Below are 24,894 nucleotides of genomic sequence, written 5' to 3' on the forward strand. Positions count from 1 at the left end.
CGACTACACTTGAAGAAACTTTCAAAAGTTCTTGATTTCCGTATTGACTGACCTTCTTGTCACAACACAACTGACTGGCTCAAACACATTAAGACGGAAAGAAATTCAACAAATTAACAAGGCACGGCTGTTAATTAAAATGCATTCCAGGTGACTACCTCATGAAGCTGGTTGAGAGAATGCCAAGTGTGCAAAGCTGTCATCAAGGCAAAGGGTGGCTACTAAACGTTTAGATTTTTTTGGTTTACTGCATGATTCCATGTGTTATTTCATAGATTTGATGTCTTCATTTTCTACAATGTAGAAAATAGCAAAAGTAAAGAAAAACCCTTGAATGAGTAGGTGTGTACAAACTTTTGACTGGTACTGTAAATAACATTCACTCCCTAAATGATATGTCAAGTGGGTGCTGTTATTTTTCTTCCTTGCCATCTTGTGGCTACTCTTAGTGGTACAGTATATTGACATTCCATTTCACCTGTTTGATCAATTTGACAATTACATAATTTTTGATAAATTAGCATAATTTCAATACTGTTTACTCATTATGCTGCAAAGCAATATGTAGGCAAATATGTTATTACTATTCTATATATTATACTGTACTTATGAAAATAACCAACTCCACTTATTCATAAATATTTATAGACATTTTAGCTGCTCTTTTGAAATGTCAAATAGTTTTTTGGTCTTTAACTTATCTAGAAAAATGAATTATAGTCCAAACTGAAGCCCAAACGGTGACAATAAAGAAGTTGGGGCTTGAGATATTAACAATAAATATGTCTTAATTGAAATGGGTTGCATGATAAGCTTTCATACTGTATTTCTGATTTGTTCTGTGGTCTTTGCAGATTTAAATAGAATATACAAAAAAAATGTAAGATGCATTTTTGTTGTCTGAAATTCATAAAAGGCTGCTGAATCTCCTCAGCACCATTGAATTACCTGTGTTCAACCAGGACAGATTAAATGACACAGCCATCAATCTGGAGACTCTCAACCCCTGCCTCTTACACAAATGTTTTCAACTCCCATTAATTTATCATTATTATTTTTTAAATGTAAACTTTATTTAACCAGGCAAGTCAATTAAGAACAAATTCTTATTTACAACCCGGACGATGCTGGGCCAATTGTGCACCGCCCTAAGGGACTCCCAATCACAGCCGGATCTGATACAGCCTGGAATTGAACCAGTAACTGTAGTGACGCCTCTTGCAATGAGATTCAGTGCCTTAGACCGCTGCGCCACTCGGGAGTCCACCTTAAAAAGTCAATTATAAATCGTAAGTACCGGTATTCATTTTTGTAAAATTACTCATTGCTAAACATTATAACCCCTCATAGAAAAATGTGGTCTGCAACATCGTCATTGGAGCTGGGCCACATCAGCAGAACTGGAATAGAAAACAAATTAATATTAGTACATTTATAGATTATTTATGTCTGTGGACCATTGTTGTGCCTCAGAGACACCACTGTATGTGCACTGGTGAGGGAAATGTCTCACCTTCCAGCGGTTCCCGCACTCGTTACACAAAACAAAAGTAGTCATAGGCTCATCAGCGCTGCGGGTCTGCATCTACACACACCCCAAGAAATACAAAGTCAGCTTTCATAAAACAGCACAGGCTGTCTCCTTTGTATCTCACTGTGTAAAATGGAACTGGAACTGGTAGAGCGAACAAAATAAAACTGATATTGGGTCAGTATGTAGAGCATATGTATGTTTTCAGTGCAGTGAGCCGTGTGTATCTGTTTAAGTAAAATACAGTATATACTTGGTAATAAGCAGAATAGGATGTGTATGCAAAGTATGGTATGTTTACCTGGTTGTAGGTGCAGTTCTTTTTGCCGCACTTGCTGCACTGAAACAGGTCAGAAATGGTACCGCTGGTTTTGGACAGTTGGTGTTCCCTAATGGCCTCCTTAGTCAGATTGTTCCTCAGCTGCTTCAGCTCATCACTAGCCATCTCCTAGATAGATAGATACAGTTGAAGTCGGAAGTTTACATACACCTTAGTCAACTACATTTCAACTCAGTTTTTCACAATTCCTGACATTTAATCGAACTAAAAATTCCCTGTCTTTAGGTCAGTTAGGATCACCACTTTATTTTAAGAATGTGAAATGTCAATAATAGTAGAGAGAATGATTTATTTAATATTTTATTTCTTTCATCACATTCCCAGTGAGTCAGAAGTTTACATACACTGAATTAGTATTTGGTAGCATTGCCTTTAAATTGTTTAACTTGGGTCAAACGTTTCGGTTAGCCATCCACAAGCTTCCCACAATAAGTTGGGTGAATTTTGGCCCATTCCTCCTGACAGAGCTGGTGTAACTGAGTCAGGTTTGTAGGCCTCCTTGCTCGCACACACACTTTCAGTTCTGCCCCCAACTTTCTATGGGATAGAGGTTAAGGCTTTGTGATGGCCACTCCAATACCTTGACTTTGTTGTCCTTAAGCCATTTTGCCACAACTTTGGAAGTATGCTTGGGGTCATTGTCCATTTGGAAGACCCATTAACTTGACTGATGTCTTGAGATGTTGCTTCAATACGTCCACATAATTTACCTCCCTCATTTGTGAAGTGCACCAGTCCCTCCTGCAGCAAAGCACCCTCACAACATGCTGCCACACCCGTGCTTCATGGTTGGTATGGTGTTCTTCGGCTTGCAAGCCTCCCCCTTTTTCCTCCAAACATAACGATGGTCATTATGACCAAACAGTTCTTTGTTTCACCAGACCAGAGGACATTTCTCCAAGTATGATCTTTGTCCCCATGTGCAGTTGCAAACCGTAGTCTGTTTTTTTTAATGGTGATTTTGGAGCAGTGGGTTTTTCCTTGCTGAGCTGCTTTTCAGGTTATGTCAATAACATTTTACTGTGCATATAGATACTTTTGTACCTGTTTCCTGCAGCATTTTCACAAGGTCCTTTGCTGTTGTTCTGGGATTGATTTGCACTTTTCGCACCAAAGTAAGTTCATCTCTAGGAGAAAGAAAGCGTCTCCCTCCTGAGCGGTATGACTGCTGCGTGGTCCCATGGTGTTTATACTTGCGTCAACTTAATGTATGTCAATTTCTGACCCACTGGAATTGTGATACAGTGCATTATAAGTGAAATAATCTGTCTGTAAACAATTGTTGGAAAAATTACTTGTGTCATGCACAAAGTAGATTTGCCAAAACTATAGTTTATTAACAATACATTTGTGGAGTGGTTGAAAAACGAGTTATAATGACTCCACCCTAAGTGTATGTAAACTTTCGACTTCAAATGTCGATAGATAGACAATCTCTGAGGGAAATTTGTCTACTCTACTCAATATTTTGGTAGGTGCTTGACTTTCTTGACTCTCTCTCTTTGATACAACATCTTAGGAATATGTTAGAGGCAGTGGTGCGTCATGGGTTGATATGACAGAAGTTTACAGTACCTCAGCAGACATGATGGCGAAGCGTCTCAGCTCGATGCCTCCAGCCAGGACGTTCCTCCGCAGTCCAGGGTTTTTGGGGTCCTTCAGGTTGCTGATGCGGCTCCGCACCCTGTTTTTATACTTCATATCTGTGGATCCCATCTCCGTGTAAATATGTGCAGCGGAGGGTAGTTAAGGAAGCGTTCATCACAGTCTGACTGAAATATCTAACGGTGACAATAAAAGATCAAGCAAATATAACATTTGTTATATTCAAAGCCAAGAGAGCAAATGGCAGCTCTGCAAACACACTGCAACCTGAAACCAACCAAAATTGGTAAAATACTTCAGAAACACATGCAGATTTAAAAGGATATGATCTTCAATCTCTGCTGCCATGGAGTCACAGTTTGTCCCAAATTCTTTGAAGTTGTCTGAGGAGATAAAACTGAGGGTATTACTTTTCCTCCTTTTCATCTACAAAATCTGTGTGTAATGTAACCATTAGTAATTTCCATACTGTATGTGTGAATGAATGTGCATTGAATGAGTCACTTTATGTGTAGATTGATCTCTTATCTCTGAGTGTCTGTACTTGTACTCATTCAGTTAGTGGCTGGTATTTTCCCCACCATCTGTACGTAGAGCAGCAGCCAGCATCTCGATGCACTTGTCCCTGATGGTTTCTCCAGTGGCAAGGCAAGGGGACAGGGGAACCCCTGCTGAGCTGAAGGAGGGGGACATGGGACTGGTGGGGGTGGTGGGAATCTTTGGCATCTCTGGTTTCCCTCTCCTGGTCATCGTATACACAAGCCAGACAGCATATACATCAATCAAGAGTTTTAACATCTGATCCATATTGATTTCAGTAGTACAGTAGATAGTATTTTCCAGTTAAAATGGGTACCGTTCAATACTGTCCGTTGAGGACTTTCTCTGCAAAGGACCAGGGTGAGAGGACTTGGCGCTATGAAATTCTTTCCTGAAACAAACAGACAGAAAAAGACATGGAGTGAACTAATGTCCTTATCTTAATGTGCTCCATTATGCAAAGTAAATAAAAATGCCTTAATGAAGCAGTAAAATAAATAAGAAAGGGAAATTTGCTTTTCTATCTGCATAAGAAAGATACTTACGTCTCGCTAGAGAGCTTCTTAGCTGAGGGTGAGTTGCTAGTCTTGGAATCCACAGAGTCCCTCCTAAAGAGAGGTAGTAAAGTAGGAATGATTTGAAAGCGAGAAAAGGGGGTTACTACCCACTGATTGATTCAATGTAATTTCAACAAATAAAACAAATCCATGAGACAACTTTGTCAACAATGTGGAAAAAGTACACTTTATTCATCCAAATTTGAACAAAAAATGCAATATGGCTCGCTTGCAGTGGTGTAAAGTACTTGAAGGAAAACTCAACCCCAAAATGTGTCTTAGTATTTGTTTCAGTAGTCCATTGTTGATATAGTCACAAAATATTTTGCATGTAAACAATCAAGTTTTCAAGATATGAAACTTTCAAAATACAGAAATCTGGCCCATATGATACATTTTGCATGCTGCGTTCTGCAACATATGACACAAAATGCATCATACAGGCAAGATTGGTTTCAGAATAGAGCAAATCAAGTTACAGAACTTTCAAAATACAAATGCATTGAGCTTCGTATTTTTAAAGTTGCAAAACGCAGCATCATATGATGCAAAAAGTACCATATGGGCTAGATTTCTTAGTCCATTGTTGATGTAGACCCAAAATAGTTTGTATGTCAGCAATCAAGATTTCAAGATGCCAGATTGTTGTATATTTCAAGTTACGTATCTTGAAAACTTGATGGTAGAGACATGGACATTCAATTATCTGGCAACAGCTCTGGTGGACATTCCTGCAGTCAGCATGCCAACTGCACGCTCCCTCAACACAATGCCACAGATGTCTGAAGTTTCATGTGACAACTGCATATTTTAGAGTGGCCTTCTATTGTCCCCAGCACAAGGTGCACCTGTGTAATGATCATTACTTCTTGATATGCCACATGTCAAGAGGATGGATTATCTTGGCAAAGGAGAAATGCTCACTAAACAAATTTGCACACAAACTTTGAGGGAAATAAGCTTTGTGTGTGTATGGAACATATCTGGGATCTTTTATTTCACCTCATGAAACATGGGGCCAACACTTTACATGTTGCTTTTATATTTTTGTTAAGTATATTTTTGGCAACTTAATCCACTACATCCCTAAAGAAAATGAGCACTTTTAACATACATTTTCCCTGGTACCAAAAAGTACTTACTCAGGCAGGACAGAATGATGGTACAATTCACACACTTATAATGCGTCGTCATCCCTACTGCCTCTGATCTGGCGGATTCACCAATACTGCATTTTGTAAATTATGTGAGTGTTGGAGTGTGCCCCTGTCTGTCCATAAAATAAATCTACTAGCATTTACTTAAGTATGACAATTGAGTACTTTTCCCACCACTTTTCGCTTGTTATGTAGATTTCATATTGATGTCACGTTATATGGCTATTCAATCGAATATCAATTAAAACTAGATGCTGACGGATGTACTTCGCCCACTGGGTAGCTCATGGCAACGTATTAAGGCATTTAGCAGTAACGACAAGAGAATTGTCAGTCATAGTATTGAATCTGAATGAGAGCCAGTACCTACCTGTCTGATTTGGAATCAGTCGAATGACGTTTCACAGAATGGCTGGGCTTGGAGTCAGTGGAGTCCTTTCTACAACAGCGAGATAGAGAGAGAGAGAGGAAAACATGTCACCTTGTGACACTGCTGTCTGTTCATCTGAGTGAGTGTTAGATATTGAGAGTGACGAGGTAAAGCTTTAAATTATATCCTGTTTTTACTTTCATTTGACCATTTTACTACTACTACTCCCAACTGATCAGCAACAGCAGTGGCAACTCCCAGGTTCTGTTCTCTACTGTGAGCAAGCTCCTTAAACCTGTGAACAACTCAGCCTCCCCAGAACTCAGCCTCCCCAGAACGGTGCAATCAAAACCGGTTTCTTCCAAAGCCAAATTGAAAACATCTGACACCACCATGTCCTCTCCAGCCCCTGTAGTTGATCTACACAGTCCTACGATCCCTGAGTCAAGAATCTCCATGTTCACCACAGTCACTGCAGCTGATGTAACCAAGCAGGTTAAAACAATGAGGCTCACCACTTGCTCACTTGACCCTATCCCCACCTCATCTGTCAAGACCTAGTTACCTGCTCTGGAGCCTTTTTTCACAGAAAATCATTAACAAGTCCCTCACCACTGGATGTGTCCCTCCACAGCTCAAACTAGCCACAATCACAACAGTACTTAAAAAGCCTGGATCTGACTCTGACAACCTCCAGAACTACAGGCCTATCTCCAACCTGCCCTTCCTGAGTAAGCTCCGAGAGCTTGCTATGTCTAGCCAACTCCAACAACATCTTGCCACTCACAACCTACTCGAGCCCTTCCAGTCTGGTTTCAGACACAGAGACTGCCTTGGTAAGGGTCACCAATGACCTCCTCATGAATGCAGACTCTGGGGCTGCCAGCATCTTCATACTGCTGGACCTCATTACAGCATTTAACATGGTCAGCCATGCCATTCTGCTAGACCGCATGGAGAAGCTACTGGGCCTGTCAGACACTCTCCTGGACTTGTTCAGGTCCTAAGCTCACTGATCCGCCAGGGGGGTCCCTGAAGGCTCGGTCCTAGGGCAACTACTGTTTTGGATCTACATGCTGCCACTGGGAAACAGTGGACTGGGCTTTAACTTTTATGCTGATGACAGCTGTATATCTCCACAAACACTTCCAATGCCACTGCATTCCTCGTCAGTTGCCTGTAGGACATCAAAGTATGGATGCAGCAGTTTCCTGCAGTTAAACTGCAAAAAGACAGCGGTTGTCCTGATTGGCACTGGCATCAGACTAAATCGGCAGCTACAGCCTCAATATTGATGATGTCAAGATCCTCCCCTCCAGTGAGGTTCGCAATCTGGATGTGATTTTTGACAGAGGCCCACATCAATGTGTTTCCAAAGTTACATTTTTCCATCTATGGAACATTGCCAGGTTACGACCTATACTTTTACAGCCTCCAGCTGAGCAGTTCATCCACACCTTTTATCTTATCCCGTCTGGACTATTGTAATACCCTGTTTGTTGACAAATCTGACACGTGCCTAAGAAGGCTACAATATGTCCAGAACTGTGCTGCATGTGTCCTCACCCACAACTCCCCCATGAGCACATCACTCCAGTGCTGTTCAACCTCCTTTGGCTCCGCATATGCTCACGCATTGACTTTAGAATCTACACCTACCAAGCTATCCACAACTCTGGACCCAACTATCAGTCTGACATCACACTCCCTTCGCTCCTACATGTCCATATCCCTTCAGCAGACAAAAAAAACTATGGGTGACATGGTTTTCAGTGGTGCGGCTTCTCGGCTGTGGAACGCGCTTCCAGTCACTGTCAGGGCTGCAGCCTCTGGCCTTGCTTAAGGCACAGCTAAATAACTGAGCTGTTCAGAAAAGCTTTCAATGAACTCTGATAATTCTGTTCACCGGATCGGACGACACCTGTATATAGCATTGATTGTTTTCTGCTTTTAGTATAATAATTATTTTCAGTGCCTTGGGTGTGAGAAAAGAGTTTTACACATTAAAATATTTATTTCATTATTGTCCTTCAATGTTCACATCATACAGGTTTAAAAGTGAGGTCAACAAGTGTTTTTAGAGTGAAGTTCACTACATCCACCAATTATTGTGTACAGAATATGATCCTGCTTATGCAGACCTGTCTTTCTTGCCATCCAGACTTGGCCTTTTAGAACGTTTTGGATTGGAATCTGAGGAGTCCAGACTCTGCCTTTTAGAACGTTTTGGATTGGAATCTGACGAGTCCAGACTCTGCCTTTTAGCAGGTTTTGGTTTGGAATCTGACAAATCCTTTCTGAAACAGGAAACATTTGTATGTATGTAACATTTGCATGTATTGCAACCATAGCTGATTGGCAAAAAGCACACAGCATTCAGGGAGCAGGCATGCTTGATCAAACAGCCTCACCAGCACAAGATGACAAGGTGGCAAAGCACTGACAAATATGCACACATATATTATTTCCCTATGAAGACCTCTGCTCCAATGAAGGGGTTAACAAACAATTCTCTAATATCACCAAATACACAACCACAACTCATGTCAGTGGGATTCAACGTAAACAAGCACATAGGTGCATGCATAATTATACACTGCCTGTGGACTGTGGCTTGCTAACCTTTCTTTCTTGGCATCAACAGATGTTTTTTTGGGCACTTTGCTATCGGAGTCTTTTCTGTAAATGGAGGACGGTTAGCAGTGCTTTGCAACTGTTGTCATAATAATCTTAATCTAATTTAACAAAATGACATCATTATCATGATCTGCATTTACAGAATGTCATGATAAATACAGTGCCTTCGGAAAGTATTCAGACCCCTTGACTTTTCCCACGTTTTGTTACAGCCTTATTTTAAAATGGATTAAATAAAACTTCCTCAGCAATCTACACAGAATACCCCATCATGGCAAAGTGAAAACAGGTTTTAGAAATGTTTGCAAACTTAACAAAAATACCTTATTTATATAAGTATTCAGACCCTTTGCTATGAGACTCGAAATTGAGCTCAGGTGCATCCTGTTTCCATTGATCATCCTTGAGATGTTTCTACAACTTGATTGGAGTCCACCTGTGGTAAATGCAATTGATTGGACATGATTTGGAAAGGCACACACCTGTCTATAAGGTCCCACAGTTGACAGTGCATGTCAGAGCAAAAAACAAGCCATGAGGTCAAAGGAATTGTCCGTAGAGCTCCGAGACAGGATTGTGTCGAGGCACAGATCTGGGGAAGGGTACAAAAACATTTCTGCAGCATTGAAGATCTCCAAGAACACAGTGGCCTCAATCATTCTTAAATGGAAGAAGTTTGGAACCACCAAGACTCTTCCTAAAGCTGGCTGCCCGGCCAAACTGAGCAGTCGGAGGAGAAGGGCCTTGACCAGGGAGGTGACCAAATAACCCGATGGTCACTCTGACAGAGCTCACGTCTGGAGGAAACCTGCCACCATCCAGCGGCAGGGACTGACTAGTCAGGATTGAGGTAAAGATGAACGAAGCAAAGTACAGAGAGATCCTTGATGAAAACCTGCTCCAGAGCGCTCAGGACCTCAGACTGGGGTGAAGGTTCACCTTCCAACAGGACAAGCACAAAGCCAAGAGAACGCAGGAGTGGCTTCGGGACAAGTCTCTAAATGTCCTTGTGTGGCCCAGTCAGAGCCCAGACTTGAACCCGATCGAACGTCTCTGGAGAGACCTGAAAATAGCTGTGCAGCAACGCTCCCCATCCAACCTGACAGAGTTTGAGAGGATCAAATCAAATCAAATCAAATTTTATTTGTCACATACACATGGTTAGCAGATGTTAATGCGAGTGTAGCGAAATGCTTGTGCTTCTAGTTCCGACAATGCAGTAATAACGAGCAAGTAATCTAACTAACAATTCCAAAAAAAAAAAAACTACTGTCTTATACACAGTGTAAGGGGATAAAGAATATGTACATAAGGATATATGAATGAGTGATGGTACAGAGCAGCATAGGCAAGATACAGTAGATGATATCGAGTACAGTATATACATATGAGATAAGTATGTAAACCAAGTGGCATAGTTAAAGTGGCTAGTGATACATGTATTACATAAGGATGCAGTCGATGATATAGAGTACAGTATCAACGTATGCATATGAGATGAACAATGTAGGGTAAGTAACATTATATAAGGTAGCATTGTTTAAAGTGGCTAGTGATATATTTACATAATTTCCCATCAATTCCCATGATTAAAGTGGCTGGAGTAGAGTCAGTGTCATTGACAGTATGTTGGCAGTAGCCACTCAATGTTAGTGGTGGCTGTTTAACAGTCTGATGGCCTTGAGATAGAAGCTGTTTTTCAGTCTCTCGGTCCCAGCTTTGATGCACCTGTACTGACCTCGCCTTCTGGATGACAGCGGGGTGAACAGGCAGTGGCTCGGGTGGTTGATGTCCTTGATGATCTTTATGGCCTTCCTGTAGCATCGGGTGGTGTAGGTGTCCTGGAGGGCAGGTAGTTTGCCCCCGGTGATGCGTTGTGCAGACCTCACTACCCTCTGGAGAGCCTTACGGTTGAGGGCGGTGCAGTTGCCATACCAGGCGGTGATACAGCCCGCCAGGATGCTCTCGATTGTGCATCTGTAGAAGTTTGTGAGTGCTTTTGGTGACAAGCCGAATTTCTTCAGCCTCCTGAGGTTGAAGAGGCGCTGCTGCGCCTTCCTCACGATGCTGTCTGTGTGAGTGGACCAATTCAGTTTGTCTGTGATGTGTATGCCGAGGAACTTAAAACTTGCTACCCTCTCCACTACTGTTCCATCGATGTGGATGGGGGGTGTTCCCTCTGCTGTTTCCTGAAGTCCACAATCATCTCCTTAGTTTTGTTGACGTTGAGTGTGAGGTTATTTTCCTGACACCACACTCCGAGGGCCCTCACCTCCTCCCTGTAGGCCGTCTCGTCGTTGTTGGTAATCAAGCCTACCACTGTTGTGTCGTCCGCAAACTTGATGATTGAGTTGGAGGCGTGCATGGCCACGCAGTCGTGGGTGAACAGGGAGTACAGGAGGGGGCTCAGAACGCACCCTTGTGGGGCCCCAGTGTTGAGGATCAGCGGGGAGGAGATGTTGTTGCCTACCCTCACCACCTGGGGGCGGCCCGTCAGGAAGTCCAGTACCCAGTTGCACAGGGCGGGGTCGAGACCCAGGGTCTCGAGCTTGATGACGAGCTTGGAGGGTACTATGGTGTTGAATGCCGAGCTGTAGTCGATGAACAGCATTCTCACATAGGTATTCCTCTTGTCCAGATGGGTTAGGGCAGTGTGCAGTGTGGTTGAGATTGCATCGTCTGTGGACCTATTTGGGCGGTAAGCAAATTGGAGTGGGTCAAGGGTGTCAGGTAGGGTGGAGGTGATATGGTCCTTGACTAGTCTCTCAAAGCACTTCATGATGACGGATGTGAGTGCTACGGGCGGTAGTCGTTTAGCTCAGTTACCTTAGCTTTCTTGGGAACAGGAACAATGGTGGCCCTCTTGAAGCATGTGGGAACAGCAGACTGGTATAGGGATTGGTTGAATATGTCCGTAAACACACCGGCCAGCTGGTCTGCGCATGCTCTGAGGGCGCGGCTGGGGATGCCGTCTGGGCCTGCAGCCTTGCGAGGGTTAACACGTTTAAATGTCTTACTCACTTCGGCTGCAGTGAAGGAGAGACCGCATGATTCCGTTGCAGGCCGTGTCAGTGGCACTGTATTGTCCTCAAAGCGGGCAAAAAAGTTATTTAGTCTGCCTGGGAGCAAGACATCCTGGTCCGTGACTGGGCTGGGTTTCTTCCTGTAGTCCGTGATTGACTGTAGACCCTGCCACATACCTCTTGTGTCTGAGCCGTTGAATTGAGATTCTACTTTGTCTCTGTACTGGCGCTTAGCTTGTTTGATAGCCTTGCGGAGGGAATAGCTGCACTGTTTGTATTCAGTCATGTTACCAGACACCTTGCCCTGATTAAAAGCAGTGGTTCGTGCCTTCAGTTTCACACGAATGCTGCCATCAATCCACGGTTTCTGGTTAGGGAATGTTTTAATCGTTGCTATGGGAACGACATCTTCAACACACGTTCTAATGAACTCGCACACCGTATCAGCGTGTTGTTGTCTGACGCAATACGAAACATCTCCCAGTCCACGTGATGGAAGCAGTCTTGGAGTGTGGAGTCAGCTTGGTCGGACCAGCGTTGGACAGACCTCAGCGTGGGAGCTTCTTGTTTTAGTTTCTGTCTGTAGGCAGGGATCAACAAAATGGAGTCGTGGTCAGCTTTTCCGAAAGGGGGCGGGGCAGGGCCTTATATGCGTCGCGGAAGTTAGAGTAACAATGATCCAGGGTCTTTCCACCCCTGGTTGCGCAATCAATATGCTGATAAAATTTAGGGAGTCTTGTTTTCAGATTAGCCTTGTTAAAATCCCCAGCTACAATGAATGCAGCCTCCGGATAAATCGTTTCCAGTTTGCAGAGAGTTAAATAAAGTTCGTTCAGAGCCATCGATGTGTCTGCTTGGGGGATATATACGGCTGTGATTATAATCGAAGAGAATTCTCTTGGTAGATAATGCGGTCTACATTTGATTGTGAGGAATTCTAAATCAGGTGAACAGAAGGATTTGAGTTCCTGTATGTTTCCTTCATCACACCATGTCACGTTGGCCATAAGGCATACGCCCCCGCCCGTCTTCTTACCAGAGAGATGTTTGTTTCTGTCCGCGCGATGCGTGGAGAAACCCGCTGGCTGCACCGCTTCGGATTGCGTCTCTCCAGTGAGCCATGTTTCCGTGAAGCAGAGAACGTTACAGTCTCTGATGTCCCTCTGGAATGCTACCCTTGCTCGGATTTCATCAACCTTGTTGTCAAGAGACTGGACATTGGCAAGAAGAATGCTGGGGAGTGGTGCACGATGTGCCCGTCTCCGGAGTCTGACCAGAAGACCGCTTCGTTTCCCTCTTTTTCTGAGTCGTTTTTTTTTTTGGTCGCTGCATGTGATCCACTCGGTTACACTGGTTGTAAGGCAGAACTCAGGATCCGCATCGCGAAAAACATATTCTTGGTCGTACTGATGGTGAGTTGACGCTGATCTTATATTCAGTAGTTCTTCTCGGCTGTATGTAAAGAAACCTAAGATGACCTGGGGTACTAGTGTAAGAAATAACACGTAAAAAAACAAAAAACTGCATAGTTTCCTAGGAACGCGAAGCGAGGCGGCCATCTCTGTCGGCGCCGGAAGGATCTGCAGAGAAGACTGGGAGAAACTCCCCAAATACAGGTGTTCAAAGCTTGTAGCGTTATGCCCCAAAAAGACTTGAGGCTGTATTCACTGCCAAAGGTGCTTCAACAAAGTACTGAGTTAAGGGTCTGAATACTGATATATATATTTTTATTCTTAATAAATTAGCAAACATTTCTAAACTCGCTTTTGCTTCATCATTATGGGGTAGATTGATGAGATTTAAAAAAATATATATTTTAAAATAAGGCCGTAACCTAACAAAATGTGTAAAAAGTCAAGGGGTCTGGATACTTCCCGAAGGCACTATAACAGGAACTATTAACTGACTGTTGAATACTATATTTATCATGATATTAGAAACATGCTAAACAAGGCTAAACACAATTGAGCACACTCAACATGAATGAGGTAGTTTGATTTACAAATCCCACACCTATCCTTTTTCACATGGTCAGATGACGTCACCTTCAGAGAAACGGGTTTGTAATCTGACGACTCTTCTCTGGGTAGCAAACAGCAAAGAAAGTGATGTTTGAAACTTCACAAGGAAAAGCAACAAAAATGCATTGTATCGAAAATTAATAGAATCCATTAAGCATATCTGTCAATAGGAGCAGTTCAACAATGTCACAGAGAACAAACATTGCAGACACTCAAAAGTAACCACACAAAAAAAAACAACCATGCAACATCACAGCGACCTCTCCTTTTTGACTTCCACTGATGGGCGCTTCACGTGAGGGGGAGGATGGAGATGGAGAGGAAGAGGAGCAAATGGAGCATTGGGGTCCGGAGGCTCTTTTCTAACCACAGAAATCCGCGGAGGCTCTTTTCTAAATGTAAAATATTATTTTTCAATCATCACCCCTATTCATCATTACTATCAATACTACAGTAGCACACTCATGTTTCAAGTTTTATTAGTCGTATATGGGGATACACATGCAGCATCCAACGAAACGCTTACTTGTAAGCAGTAGTGTAAAGTACTTAAGTAAAAATACTTTAAAGTACTACTTAAGTAGTTTGTGGGTATCTGTACTTGACTATTTATATTTTTGACAACTGTTACTTTTACTTCACTACATTCCTAAAGAAAATGATATACTTTTTTCTCCATACATTTTCCTTGACACCCAAAAGTAATTACATTTTGAATGCTTAGCAGGACAGCAAAATGGTCCAATTCACACACTTATCAAGAGAACATCCCATGTCATCTCTATTGCCTCTGATCCGGCAGACTCAATAAATGCAATAGCTTCACGTCTGAGTGTTGGAGTGTGCCCCTTTGTATCTGTCATAATAATAATAATTTAAATTGGTGCTGTCTGGTTTGCTTAATACAAGAGCATTTAAAATAATGTATAATTCAACTTTTGATAACTGTTTTATTTATTTAACTAGGCAAGTCAGTTAAGAACAAATTCTTATTTATAATGATGGCCTACCGGGGAACAGTGGGTTAACTGCCTTGTTCAGGGGCAGAACGACAGATTTTTATCTTGTCAGCTCTGGGATTCGATCTAGCAACATTTCGGTTACTGGCCCAACGCTCTAACCACTAAGCTACCTGCCACCCCAAGTAAATATACATAAGTATATTTTTGCAATTACATTTACTTTTGATACTTAAGTATATTTAAAACCAAATACTTTAAGACTTTTACTCAAGTAGTATTTTACTGGGTGACTTTTACTTGAGTCATTTTCTATTAAAGTATCTTTACTTTTACAGAAGTATGACAATTACGTACTTTTTCATCACTGCTTGCAGGTTGCTTCTCGACAATGCAACAACAATAAGAAGTAAGAAAAGATAAGAATACGAACTAACAAAGTAGGATAAAATACACAATTTTAGCATAAGTATAATACAGGAAGCACAATTTATACTGTAGTTTATACACATTTATACACAATTCATATGTCTTATGAAATAAATCTAGATATGACAGAAGAGAAGCTGACTCTAACCTCTCCTTCTTGACCTCTGCTGCAGTGGGCATAGAAGGATGAGGATGAAGAGGAGGAAGCGGGGAATTAGGGTCAGGAGGAGCTTTTTTCCTAAATGAAAAACCAACAGACTGAATAATCTATTGCGATTCTGAAAACTTGAGTCATTTTCTGTGTATCGCTGACAGTTGTCACCAAAAAAGGAAGAACATGCACATAGTTGCAATGTTTTTGACTTTGCTGTATAATGTTTAACCTATGATAACAAAACAAACAGTAAAACAGGGATTTCAGGGCAGTTTTCACTGTGTCTGATAAAACAGAGGTAGGTGATGATCGAACACAAACTATGGACCATAGTACACAACTCAGTCTATTCACAAACAGCATGCCCTCTGACCTCTCTTTCTTCACCTTCACTGAGGGACGTCTGGATGGAGGGGTGGGACGAGGATGAGAAGGAGACAGAGTGTCTGAAGAATCTCTCCTGAATGGAAATCGAAATATTCCAAAAGAAATCTGAGAAAAAAAATTATTCTTTCCAAAACTAATACAACTACCACAAATCGAATGATTAAGGAATGCATGCATAATTTACCATGATCACACCGTGCACCATGCACAAATGGGTGCTGGGTAAATCACTCTTCAAGTCACTACCCACTGGGCACAAACTGATTTAGTTGTATTCTTTAACGTTGATTCTTGGTTGAAATTGAGAAATTATTCCAACATAACAATTATTCATTTGTAAACAAACTGGAAATAAAGCCAGACTAAGTCAGTGGCACAAAATACACATGTTGATGTTCAAATGTTGATATTTGGTTGAGTTGACAATGAAACGATTCAATATCACTTTTGCAATACAGTCAATAGCATATTAACTTGTCGACAAGTTAAGGCATTTTGTCTCCAACTAAATAAAAAAAATAAAGAGTTAAAGAATAGGATTAGGCCAGTGGCTCAGATGAAACTATCCAAGCATTATATATCCTTTAAATGTTATTTGATTGTGTTGACAACCAAACAATTCAATATGATTTTTGTAATACAGTAAATAGCCTAGTTAAGTTAAGGATATTTTACAAACTAAAGTAACAGTATTTATTCAACCGTTTTACTGCAGTGGGCAAAACAGGGTCACACAGTCTTTCAAATCTACTTTGAAACAAAGGTATACACCTCACACACATGGTTATGGGCTTAAAAAAAGAAGACACCTGTACCATGTCATTTATATACAGTTGAAGTTGGAAGTTTACATACACTTAGGTTGGAGTCATTAAAACTCATTTTTCAACCACTCCACAAATTTCTTGTTAACAAACTATAGTTTTGGCAAGTCGGTTAGGGCATCTACTTTGTGCATGACAAGTCATTTTTCCAACAATTATTTACAGACAGATTATTTCACTGTATCACAATTCCAGTGGGTCAGAAGTTTACATACACTAAGTTGACTGTGCCTCCAAACAGCTTGGAAAATTCCAGAAAATGATGTCAAGTCAGGTTCATCCTTGGGATTAATTTCCAAACGCCTGAAGGTACCAGGTTCATCTGTACAAACAATAGTAAGCAAGTATAAACACCATGGGACCACCCAGCCGTCACACCGTTCAGGAAGGATATGCATTCTGTCTCCTAGAAATAAACATACTTTGGTGAGATAAGTGCAATTCAATCCCAGAACAACAGCAAAGAACATTGTGAAGATGCTGGAAGAAACAGGTACGAAAGTATCTATATCCAGAATAAAACAAGTCCAATATCGACATAACCTGAAAGGCCGCTCAGCAAGAAGCCACTGCTTCAAAACCGCCATAAAAAAAGCCAGACTACGGTTTGCAACTGCCCATGGGGACAAAGATTGTACTTTTTGGAGAAATGTCCTCTGGTCTGATGAAACAAAGATAGAACTGTTTGGCCATAATGACCATCGTTATGTTTGGAGGAAAAAGGGGGATGCTTGCAAGCCGAAGAACACCATCCCAACCGTGAAGCACGTGGGTGGCAGCATCATGTTGTGGGGGTGCTTTGCTGCAGGAGGGACTGGGGCACTTCACAAAATAGATGGCATCATGAGGAAATAAAATTATGTGGATATATTGAAGCAACATCTCAAGACATCAGTCAGGAAGTTAAAGCTTGGTCGCAAATGGGTCTTCCAAATGGACAACGACCCCAACCTTACTTCCAAAGTTGTGGCAAAAGGGCTCACGGACAACAAAGTCAGGTATAGTGGCATGGCCATCACAAAGCCCTGACCTCAATCCCATAGAAAATTTGTGTGCAGAACTGAAAAAGCGTGTGCGAGCAAGGAGGCCGTCAGGAGGCTGTCAGGAGGAATGGGCCAAAATTCACCCAACATATTGTGGGAAGCTTGTGGAAGGCTACCCGAAAAGTTTGACCCAAGTTAAACAATTTAAAGGCAACACGACCAAATACTAATTGAGTGTATGTAAACTTCTGACCCACTGGGAATGTGATCAAATAAATAAAAGCTGAAATAAATCATTCTCTCTACTATTATTCTGACATTTCACATTCTTAAAATAAAGTGGTGATCCTAACTGACCCAAAACAGGGAATTTTTACTTGGATTAAATATCAAGAATTGTGAAAAACTGAGTTTAAATGTATTTGGCTAAGGTGTATGTAAACTTCCGACTTCAACTATAGATGTATATTTTTTTTTAGTTTGCATCCCAATATTACATCACAGAGGACTGAAATATAACAAACCCGTTTGACATAGAAACACCGGATATATAAATTATATTTGTTTATTATGAAATTATGAAAAATATTAATAACATTCCACCCATGTGGCCACTAGGTCATTTGACTGCAGGAAAGGGCTACGATGAGTAACACATCTATGGCCACATGTTGAGGTTAGCCTACTGTAACTATAAATGTCTTCTTATGTAATCATAGAAAGTGTGCATGTTCAAGAAAGCGTGCAAAGGTTGCAGTTCTGTGGAGGTCTTCCCAATTGCTATATTAATCTGTGCCGAATCTCTACAGCATTGAACACTTGCACTATGTACTTTCAGGTAATTTGGTGGTGCAATTAGATGAGGCACAGTGATAAAACATTAAGTTGTTGTATAAATACCTGATAGTATTTTCCCCTTTTGAACTTTGTTGTGCTTTTAAAATGGTTGAAAGCACACGGATAACACACTGATAAAACACAGATTTAAATGAGAACTAAACCAATAATCTAACATTGTTTTCCCATTGGAATTGAGATATGCTTTTCGATGGTTGCAAGCATAGTGATAACGCATTAGTAATTCAACACACTTCCGGCTGACTTTTTGAGTGGGTGAATAAAGGTTGAAATCTCATTGATCAACATCTCCACCAAATATTACCCACATTTCCATGTTGAAATTACATGGTGTGCCCAGTGGTATGCTGTATGAACAAGTCAGTTAAACAACAAGGTTAGTGTGCAATCCATCTCAAGGGCTTCCAATATAAACATCTCAAACTATACCCTTATATCTGTACAAACCACTCATTCAGTAGTGCACCAAAGCATCTGAAAGTAATACAGTGTTCTCAGAAAAGTTCCATGCGTTGACACCAGAGTGTCTTTCCATCCTGACCTCTCTCTCTCCTTCTTCACCTCTTTTTTCACCCCTTTATTCACCTCCCCAGACATACGTCTGACAGGGGGAGGAAGACGGGGTGGTCGGGGGGGGCGAGGAGGAGAGTAACAAGAGGGGTAAAGATCATCCAAGACGCTTCTCCTGAAAACACAACACATCCCTGAGGCCCAGCCCTTGTCCTCTCTAGACTATATGGAATCAAATTAACAGGGGCACCTCTCACCTCTCAAACCCTTGTCTGTGGTTTTCAACAGGTCTCTCTTGTGGGGGTTCGTACATTGGTATCTCCTTTCTGCGTTCATCTGTGTGTCTTTCCTTTCTCAGTTCATCTGTGTGGCTCTCGTTTTTGGGTTCTTCGAGGTTACTTTCTTTCTTGGGTTCTTGCACATGTCTTTCATTTTTTGTGTCATGTATAGGTACATGTCTTTCTTTTCTGGATTTTTCGAAGTGTCTCTCCTTTTTGGGTTCTTCTAAGTGTTCTACATGTCTTTCTTTTCTGGCATCTTCTGTATGTTTTCCGTTTTTGGATTGTTCTGCATGCCGTTTGTTTTTGAATGCCTCTGTATATCGCTCCTTTTTAAGGTCAACAGCTCTCTCGTCTTTTTTGTGTTCAACATTGTACTTCTCTTTTAGCCGTTTGTCAGAGTATTCTTTCTTTTCAGATTCAGGTTCTGAATCAGAAACATCCAGCCTCTTGTGACTAGAGCAAAAAAACAGACCACACCAGATACCGTATCTTCCCCTTTTCTATGTTTACATTTTTGCCTTCACACGCAGGCAATGGTTTGAGTGAGTGTGTGTGTATGCACCTACCTGGTGTCTTTCTCTAAGGGGGACCTGACTGGGGACCCTGTGGATTTGTTGGAGTCAACCCCATTCTTCATCTTATTGGGCCTCTCAGTACTCTGAGTACGTGCAGCATCTAGGGGGCAAAGAGGGTTGAAAATGATGTCTCTACATACTGTGTATACTGTAAAACACAACTCCAGACAGCTCCACTTTCTAAAAGACAGTCTCCAACAATCCTACCCAGCAGTCTCTTCCAGTCCTTGATGAGGATCTTGGCCAGGGAAACTACCTCGTCGTCTGTGCAGTGCTTCCTGATTCCATTCACAGACATGCCGATTCTCGTTTCCTATTCAGCGGAGAGAATGGTTTGTTGCATGTGATCCTTGAAATAATGAGTTTACACTTTTATAACGAGTTCACACTTATCATTTGGAGTAGGCATACCTATATAATTCATTCCCTGTTTGTGTGAAATTGCACTGACTGCACTGTATTCCCCATGCATTTGATAATATTTAATGTTGAATGTAGAAGTAGCCTAAAATATTAAACTTCTGTACACCTAAATAATACATAACAGGTGAGTGGGATATTCCTGTTGCAGGTCCTCTACCTGCAGAAGTTTCAGTGTCATGTTGAAGCTCTTCAGTTCATTCAGCAGGTCCAGGGCACCCTCCTATGTACACAAACATGGAAAATGATGGTATTGGAAGTTGTAGCCAACAGGGAGAGGAGCAGAATGATTTATTTTCATTACATATATAGTACCAGGGGTGCAACTTTCACTGGGGATGGGGGGTCATTACCCCCCTCATTCTGAAATTGCATTTTTGTTTACCCCCCAGTTTTATCATTGCATTGTGATACAAAAAGCGGCATCGGTGTGCTTTAGGACCATGCGGACGACTCAAAGTGGTCGGGTAGGCTGTTTGGTGGTTTTAACCAGCTGGATTTAGGACAGTGCGGAGACAACAGAGCATGCGAACAGAGGCAGCTGTTGTATGTGTGTGTTGTGCTTTTTTTCGTAGTTGTAAAAGCAAGCATAGCAGAAACTGGCTACTCTTTATTTGACTGATGTAGCTGGCAAGGTAACTGCTGTTTGACTTAACAGAATAAAAGTATTTATTCCCAGAGCTGAGCTAGCACTGTAACTGACATGTAATGTAATGTAATGTCAGCTAATGTTTCATCCCCTCTCGACTAAAGTTCTGTCTGAAGTGAATGAACTAACTTAGCTAGCTTGCTAGCTATCTAGCTAGCTAGTAGCTACCACAGCCAGTTCAGCCTAGCTACCTGTCAGGTAGCAATATCTGACAGCTGTTGTGCAGAAATGTTTTGTAGCTTTTGTTTTGTCTCGTTTCAACAGAAGTAAATTAACTTGGCTCGTTTTCGCCAGTTGATGTACCATTAGAGCCAGCCAAAAGTTGGCTAACGTTAATTAAGATAATTTTTCCCCCAACAGTCAGTATACAGCAGCAATGAAACGTTAATGATCTGTCAGTAACTCCCTACTTTTCACACTGACAATAATAAACAGCTCTAGAAGCTTCACTGTCATGGTGCACAGTTAGTACACAACACTATTCTCATCATGTCTTAGCAGTATCAGATGGTGACAGATGTCTTCCCTGGTTGTCTGACCCTGCTGGGACCAGTCTACGGAGCTCAGATTAATTTTGTAGTATATTATAACAATCAATGAATGGATACAAAGTTCCATCTTGAGTTCATGGGTAGTCTACACTCTGGGATCTGGGAATAATGATAATTTCAATTATTGAACCATTGATTCTATTCTTCGATAATATAATGTATGAATGTACACCAAGGTAATTGTTTGTCATGCCTCATCTGAGCAGTATCAAAATGGTGACAGGGGTCTCAGCAAAGTCAGGCAACCAGGGAAGACCAGTCTGTGATGGCACTGAAGTGAACTTTTGCAGATGCAAATTTTATTTTACAAAAAGGTACAAGAACAAATGTACCTACTTCAGACATCCCCCAAAATATATTTTACTAACAAATTCCAAGAATCCTTAAAAACACATTTCTGTAGCATTAGAAAAGATGTGATTAATACATGTTGATGATTTCATTCCTGTGCTGTTGTAGATTGACTGAACCGGAACCAGGTTGCAGGCACTGGTTACAGTTTGAAGCTTTTTCTTCAGTGGGCAGCTGTATTGTTGTCTATAACTTGTTTTCTTTGGTGCAAATGAATTAAACTAAAACATAAACATATTATCTCTGTGCAGCAAACACTTGACAAGCCAGAAGCTTCAAGTTGTAAAACACAGAAGGAAACATATTTCAATATGTTATGCTCTGTGAAGACTGGCTGAATTCTGGCATAGAGTGTGTTCTTTTATGTCTACAGATTCGACCTTCTCCCTGTTTTTGTTGGCTTGGAAATGTTGATAATTGAGACTTATCAGAAGAAACTGTGTAACCTAGCATTTATAGTGGCTAAGAAATGCATTGCCATTAAGTTATGTATCACTAGATTTGATTTTTTACAAGATTAAGGCTATACTGTGAACTATCATAAGGTCTGGATGCCTTATATGGAATACTGTATGACAAAAGGAGTCTGTATTGAAAACATGCCCACATCAGGGGAGATACCTATTTAGGCAATCCCTAGCTACTGGGCTGCTCAGTCCTGGCCCTGGGGGTCTGCCGTACTGTTTGTTTGGATGTGACAATGGCCTAGGCCTAACAAACCTGAAACCAATCATTAATTTTTCACTAAGATCTAAAGCTGAGTGGGGTGTGTTGGGTTGGGGCTCTGCAGAGCCGTGGACCCCTAGGGGCATTAGGGAGCGATCCAGCTATATTGTGTGCAAGTAAAAAGAGCTCTACATACTATTAGGCCATGATATGAATTATAGTGCCCTCCATAATTATTGGGACTGAACAATTTTTTTCTTCTTTTGGCTCTATACTCCAAAAGTTTGGATTTAAAATTAAACAATGACTACGAAGTTAAAGTGCAGACTGACAGCTTCCATTTTAGGTTATTTTCATCCATATGGGGGAACCGTTTATAAATTTACAGCACTTTTTGTACATATCCCCCCCCCCATTTTGGAGGAGCAAAAGTATTGGGACAAATCCCCTTATATGTGTATTAAAGTAGTAAAAAGTTTGGTCCCACATTCATAGCATGCTATGACAACATCAAGTTTGTGACTCCACACATTTGTTGGATGCATTTGCTGTTTATTTTGGTTGTGTTTCAGATTATTTTGTGCCCAATAGAAATTAATGGTAAATAATGTATTGTGCCATTTGAGTCACTTTTATTTAAATAAGAATATGTTTCTAAACACTTCTGCGTGAATGCTGCCATGATTATGGATAATCCTGAATGAATTGTGAATAATGATGCATGAGAAAGTTAGATGCACAAATAGCATACCTCCAAGACATGCCCCTGTTACTATTTTTTGGGGGGTATGATATTTGTGCATCTATAACTTTCTCACTCATCATTATTCCCTATTCAATTAGGATTATCCATAGTCATGGTACATCCACGTTCATGTAAAAGTGTTAAAAAATATATGATATTCTTAAAATAAAAGTGACCGCAAAAGGGATATATTAGATTGTGTAGAAATGCAGGAAATGAGCTCTAGATGCCCAAAACATTCTGAGGGAGGACCCAGACCCCCACCAGGTTATGTCCCCCTACTTCAAAACCAAAGTTGCACCCCTGTGATGGTGGGAGCATAGTATTCTTTCATTCATGCTGCAAGCAGGGTTTGTACTGTAGTTAGTAGGTCTACTGTAGCTGCTGCACATGTTTCTACAGTCTGTTTTTAAGGAGCATAGTATTATTGAATTCATGCTGCAGGCAGAATTTTGTACTGTAATTAGTAGGCCTATTGTAGCAGCTGCACATGTTTCTACAGTCTGTTTTTAAGTGAGCACACTTAAAATTACAATTGACGTGTAATCAATTGTATTAATCATAATTACAATCGATAACAAACTGTGATATAATAACTACGTAAAAATATTGTAATAGTAATGTAGCCTAATTGTCAAAATAGTTGTGTTTGTGTAGTCTACAGCAGGCGCTGTTAATAAGGAAATTCATTAAAATGTATCAGTGAACGACTTGCATTCTACAATCCGCAAAAACAGCACTTCACAATTGGCCCATACTAACAACAAACAGCCACTGTCACGACCTTGCGTTGTTTACGTTCGGTTCCATGCACGGAGTTGTTGTCGAATACCAGCATGCTTTAAGTCTCACACTTTTGCATTGGTAGTTTTATTCAGTGTGTGTGTGTATACCGCACGGTCTTGCTTAATAGGCTATATCTTGACAATTCTGTGCCAAACACCTGTTCAGCATTTGCTACTTGAACAACTGTTCCTCTCCGGACAGTGCACAACTTTTTAAAGCACAAACCTCGAAATGTAAAACTTTGTATTAATGTAGGTAACTATAAAATGGAATACGTCGTTGCAAATTCAAAATAAAGCATGCATCTACACATGATTTCATACATTTGACTGCACGAGGTAACAGAAAAACATGCGACATAAAGAAAGGTGTCAAAATAGATTCTCACCGTGTTATTTCTAGACACCATCTTGTCCAGCTTTTTTGCAATCCGAATTAACTCCTCTTCTCGCGTCATAGTTTATGCATGGATTAAACGTACAATAATATATAGTATGTAAAATGCTGTATAATAAAAAATACGAAATGTAAATGTTCATCCTACGTAGATAGAACTTTACGTTATGGCGCGATCCATGCCATTCGGCGAAGGGGCGTGTCCTCAAGTTACAGGCAGAAGGACAGTTGTCGGATCGTCTGACCAACAGGTCAAAATGCCCATGAGACACATGGCAACAGCTAAATATAGACGTTGCTATGGGTTTGACACTAATATCGTCTTCATATGAAAAATATTGAATAACTTCAAAACGTACTTTAATACAGTGGGCTATGCAAACTGTTTCAGAGGACTTTGGAGAGAACCCCAATGACAATGGACCTTGCGCAATAGAGCTCACCAGTTTGTAGTCCTAAACACCTGAAATTAGTTACTCTGGTTCGTTCAGCAATTCTTATAGGGGAAATGAATTGGGAAATAATGGGTATTTTGGGATAAACGTAAAAAATAAGGTCTGAGGTTAACACATCTTATATGTTTTGTTCT

At 41.0% G+C, this 24,894-nt stretch overlaps 1 protein-coding gene across 11 annotated transcripts; it reads right to left on the reverse strand.

Moving 5' to 3' along the window:
- Positions 1 to 1,315: 1,315 nt before the first annotated feature.
- On the reverse strand, positions 1,316 to 24,625 carry LOC112223185 (transcription elongation factor A (SII), 3). Of its 11 annotated transcripts, XM_024386223.2 has the most exons (22): positions 24,298 to 24,625; positions 20,322 to 20,384; positions 19,949 to 20,054; positions 19,733 to 19,841; positions 19,143 to 19,619; positions 18,917 to 19,060; positions 15,697 to 15,783; positions 15,318 to 15,407; positions 15,098 to 15,121; positions 14,042 to 14,173; positions 13,774 to 13,842; positions 8,723 to 8,779; positions 8,242 to 8,397; positions 6,101 to 6,169; positions 4,562 to 4,624; positions 4,333 to 4,407; positions 4,058 to 4,218; positions 3,803 to 3,859; positions 3,447 to 3,601; positions 1,833 to 1,979; positions 1,514 to 1,585; positions 1,316 to 1,400 (listed from the first exon to the last, which is right to left on the reverse strand). In XM_024386223.2, the coding sequence occupies exons 1-22, from the start codon at positions 24,364 to 24,366 to the stop codon at positions 1,392 to 1,394; spliced, it is 2,391 nt and encodes a 796-aa protein (XP_024241991.1). In that variant the 5' UTR covers positions 24,367 to 24,625; the 3' UTR covers positions 1,316 to 1,391. The 11 variants fall into 11 exon arrangements, with proteins under 11 accessions (XP_024241991.1, XP_024241993.1, XP_024241992.1 ...); XM_024386225.2 differs by lacking the exon at positions 8,723 to 8,779 and having other exon boundaries at positions 24,298 to 24,623; XM_024386224.2 differs by lacking the exon at positions 15,098 to 15,121 and having other exon boundaries at positions 24,298 to 24,622.
- Between the last annotated feature and the right edge of the window lie 269 nt (positions 24,626 to 24,894).

The sequence above is a fragment of the Oncorhynchus tshawytscha genome, linkage group LG23 (genome assembly GCF_018296145.1).
Source record: "Oncorhynchus tshawytscha isolate Ot180627B linkage group LG23, Otsh_v2.0, whole genome shotgun sequence".
Taxonomy (NCBI): Eukaryota; Metazoa; Chordata; class Actinopteri; order Salmoniformes; family Salmonidae; genus Oncorhynchus; species Oncorhynchus tshawytscha.

Excerpts from the sequence above, each read along its gene's own strand:
- LOC112223185 (XM_024386223.2), bottom strand. The coding sequence starts at position 24,366 with ATGACGCGAGAAGAGGAGTTAATTCGGATTGCAAAAAAGCTGGACAAG. Across the intron at positions 15,408-15,696 it reads GTGAAGGTGAAGAAAGAGAG|GAAAAAAGCTCCTCCTGACC; the intron begins GTCAGAGGGCAT and ends TTTTTCATTTAG. Across the intron at positions 1,980-3,446 it reads TCGCCATCATGTCTGCTGAG|GAGATGGCTAGTGATGAGCT; the intron begins GTACTGTAAACT and ends CTATCTATCTAG.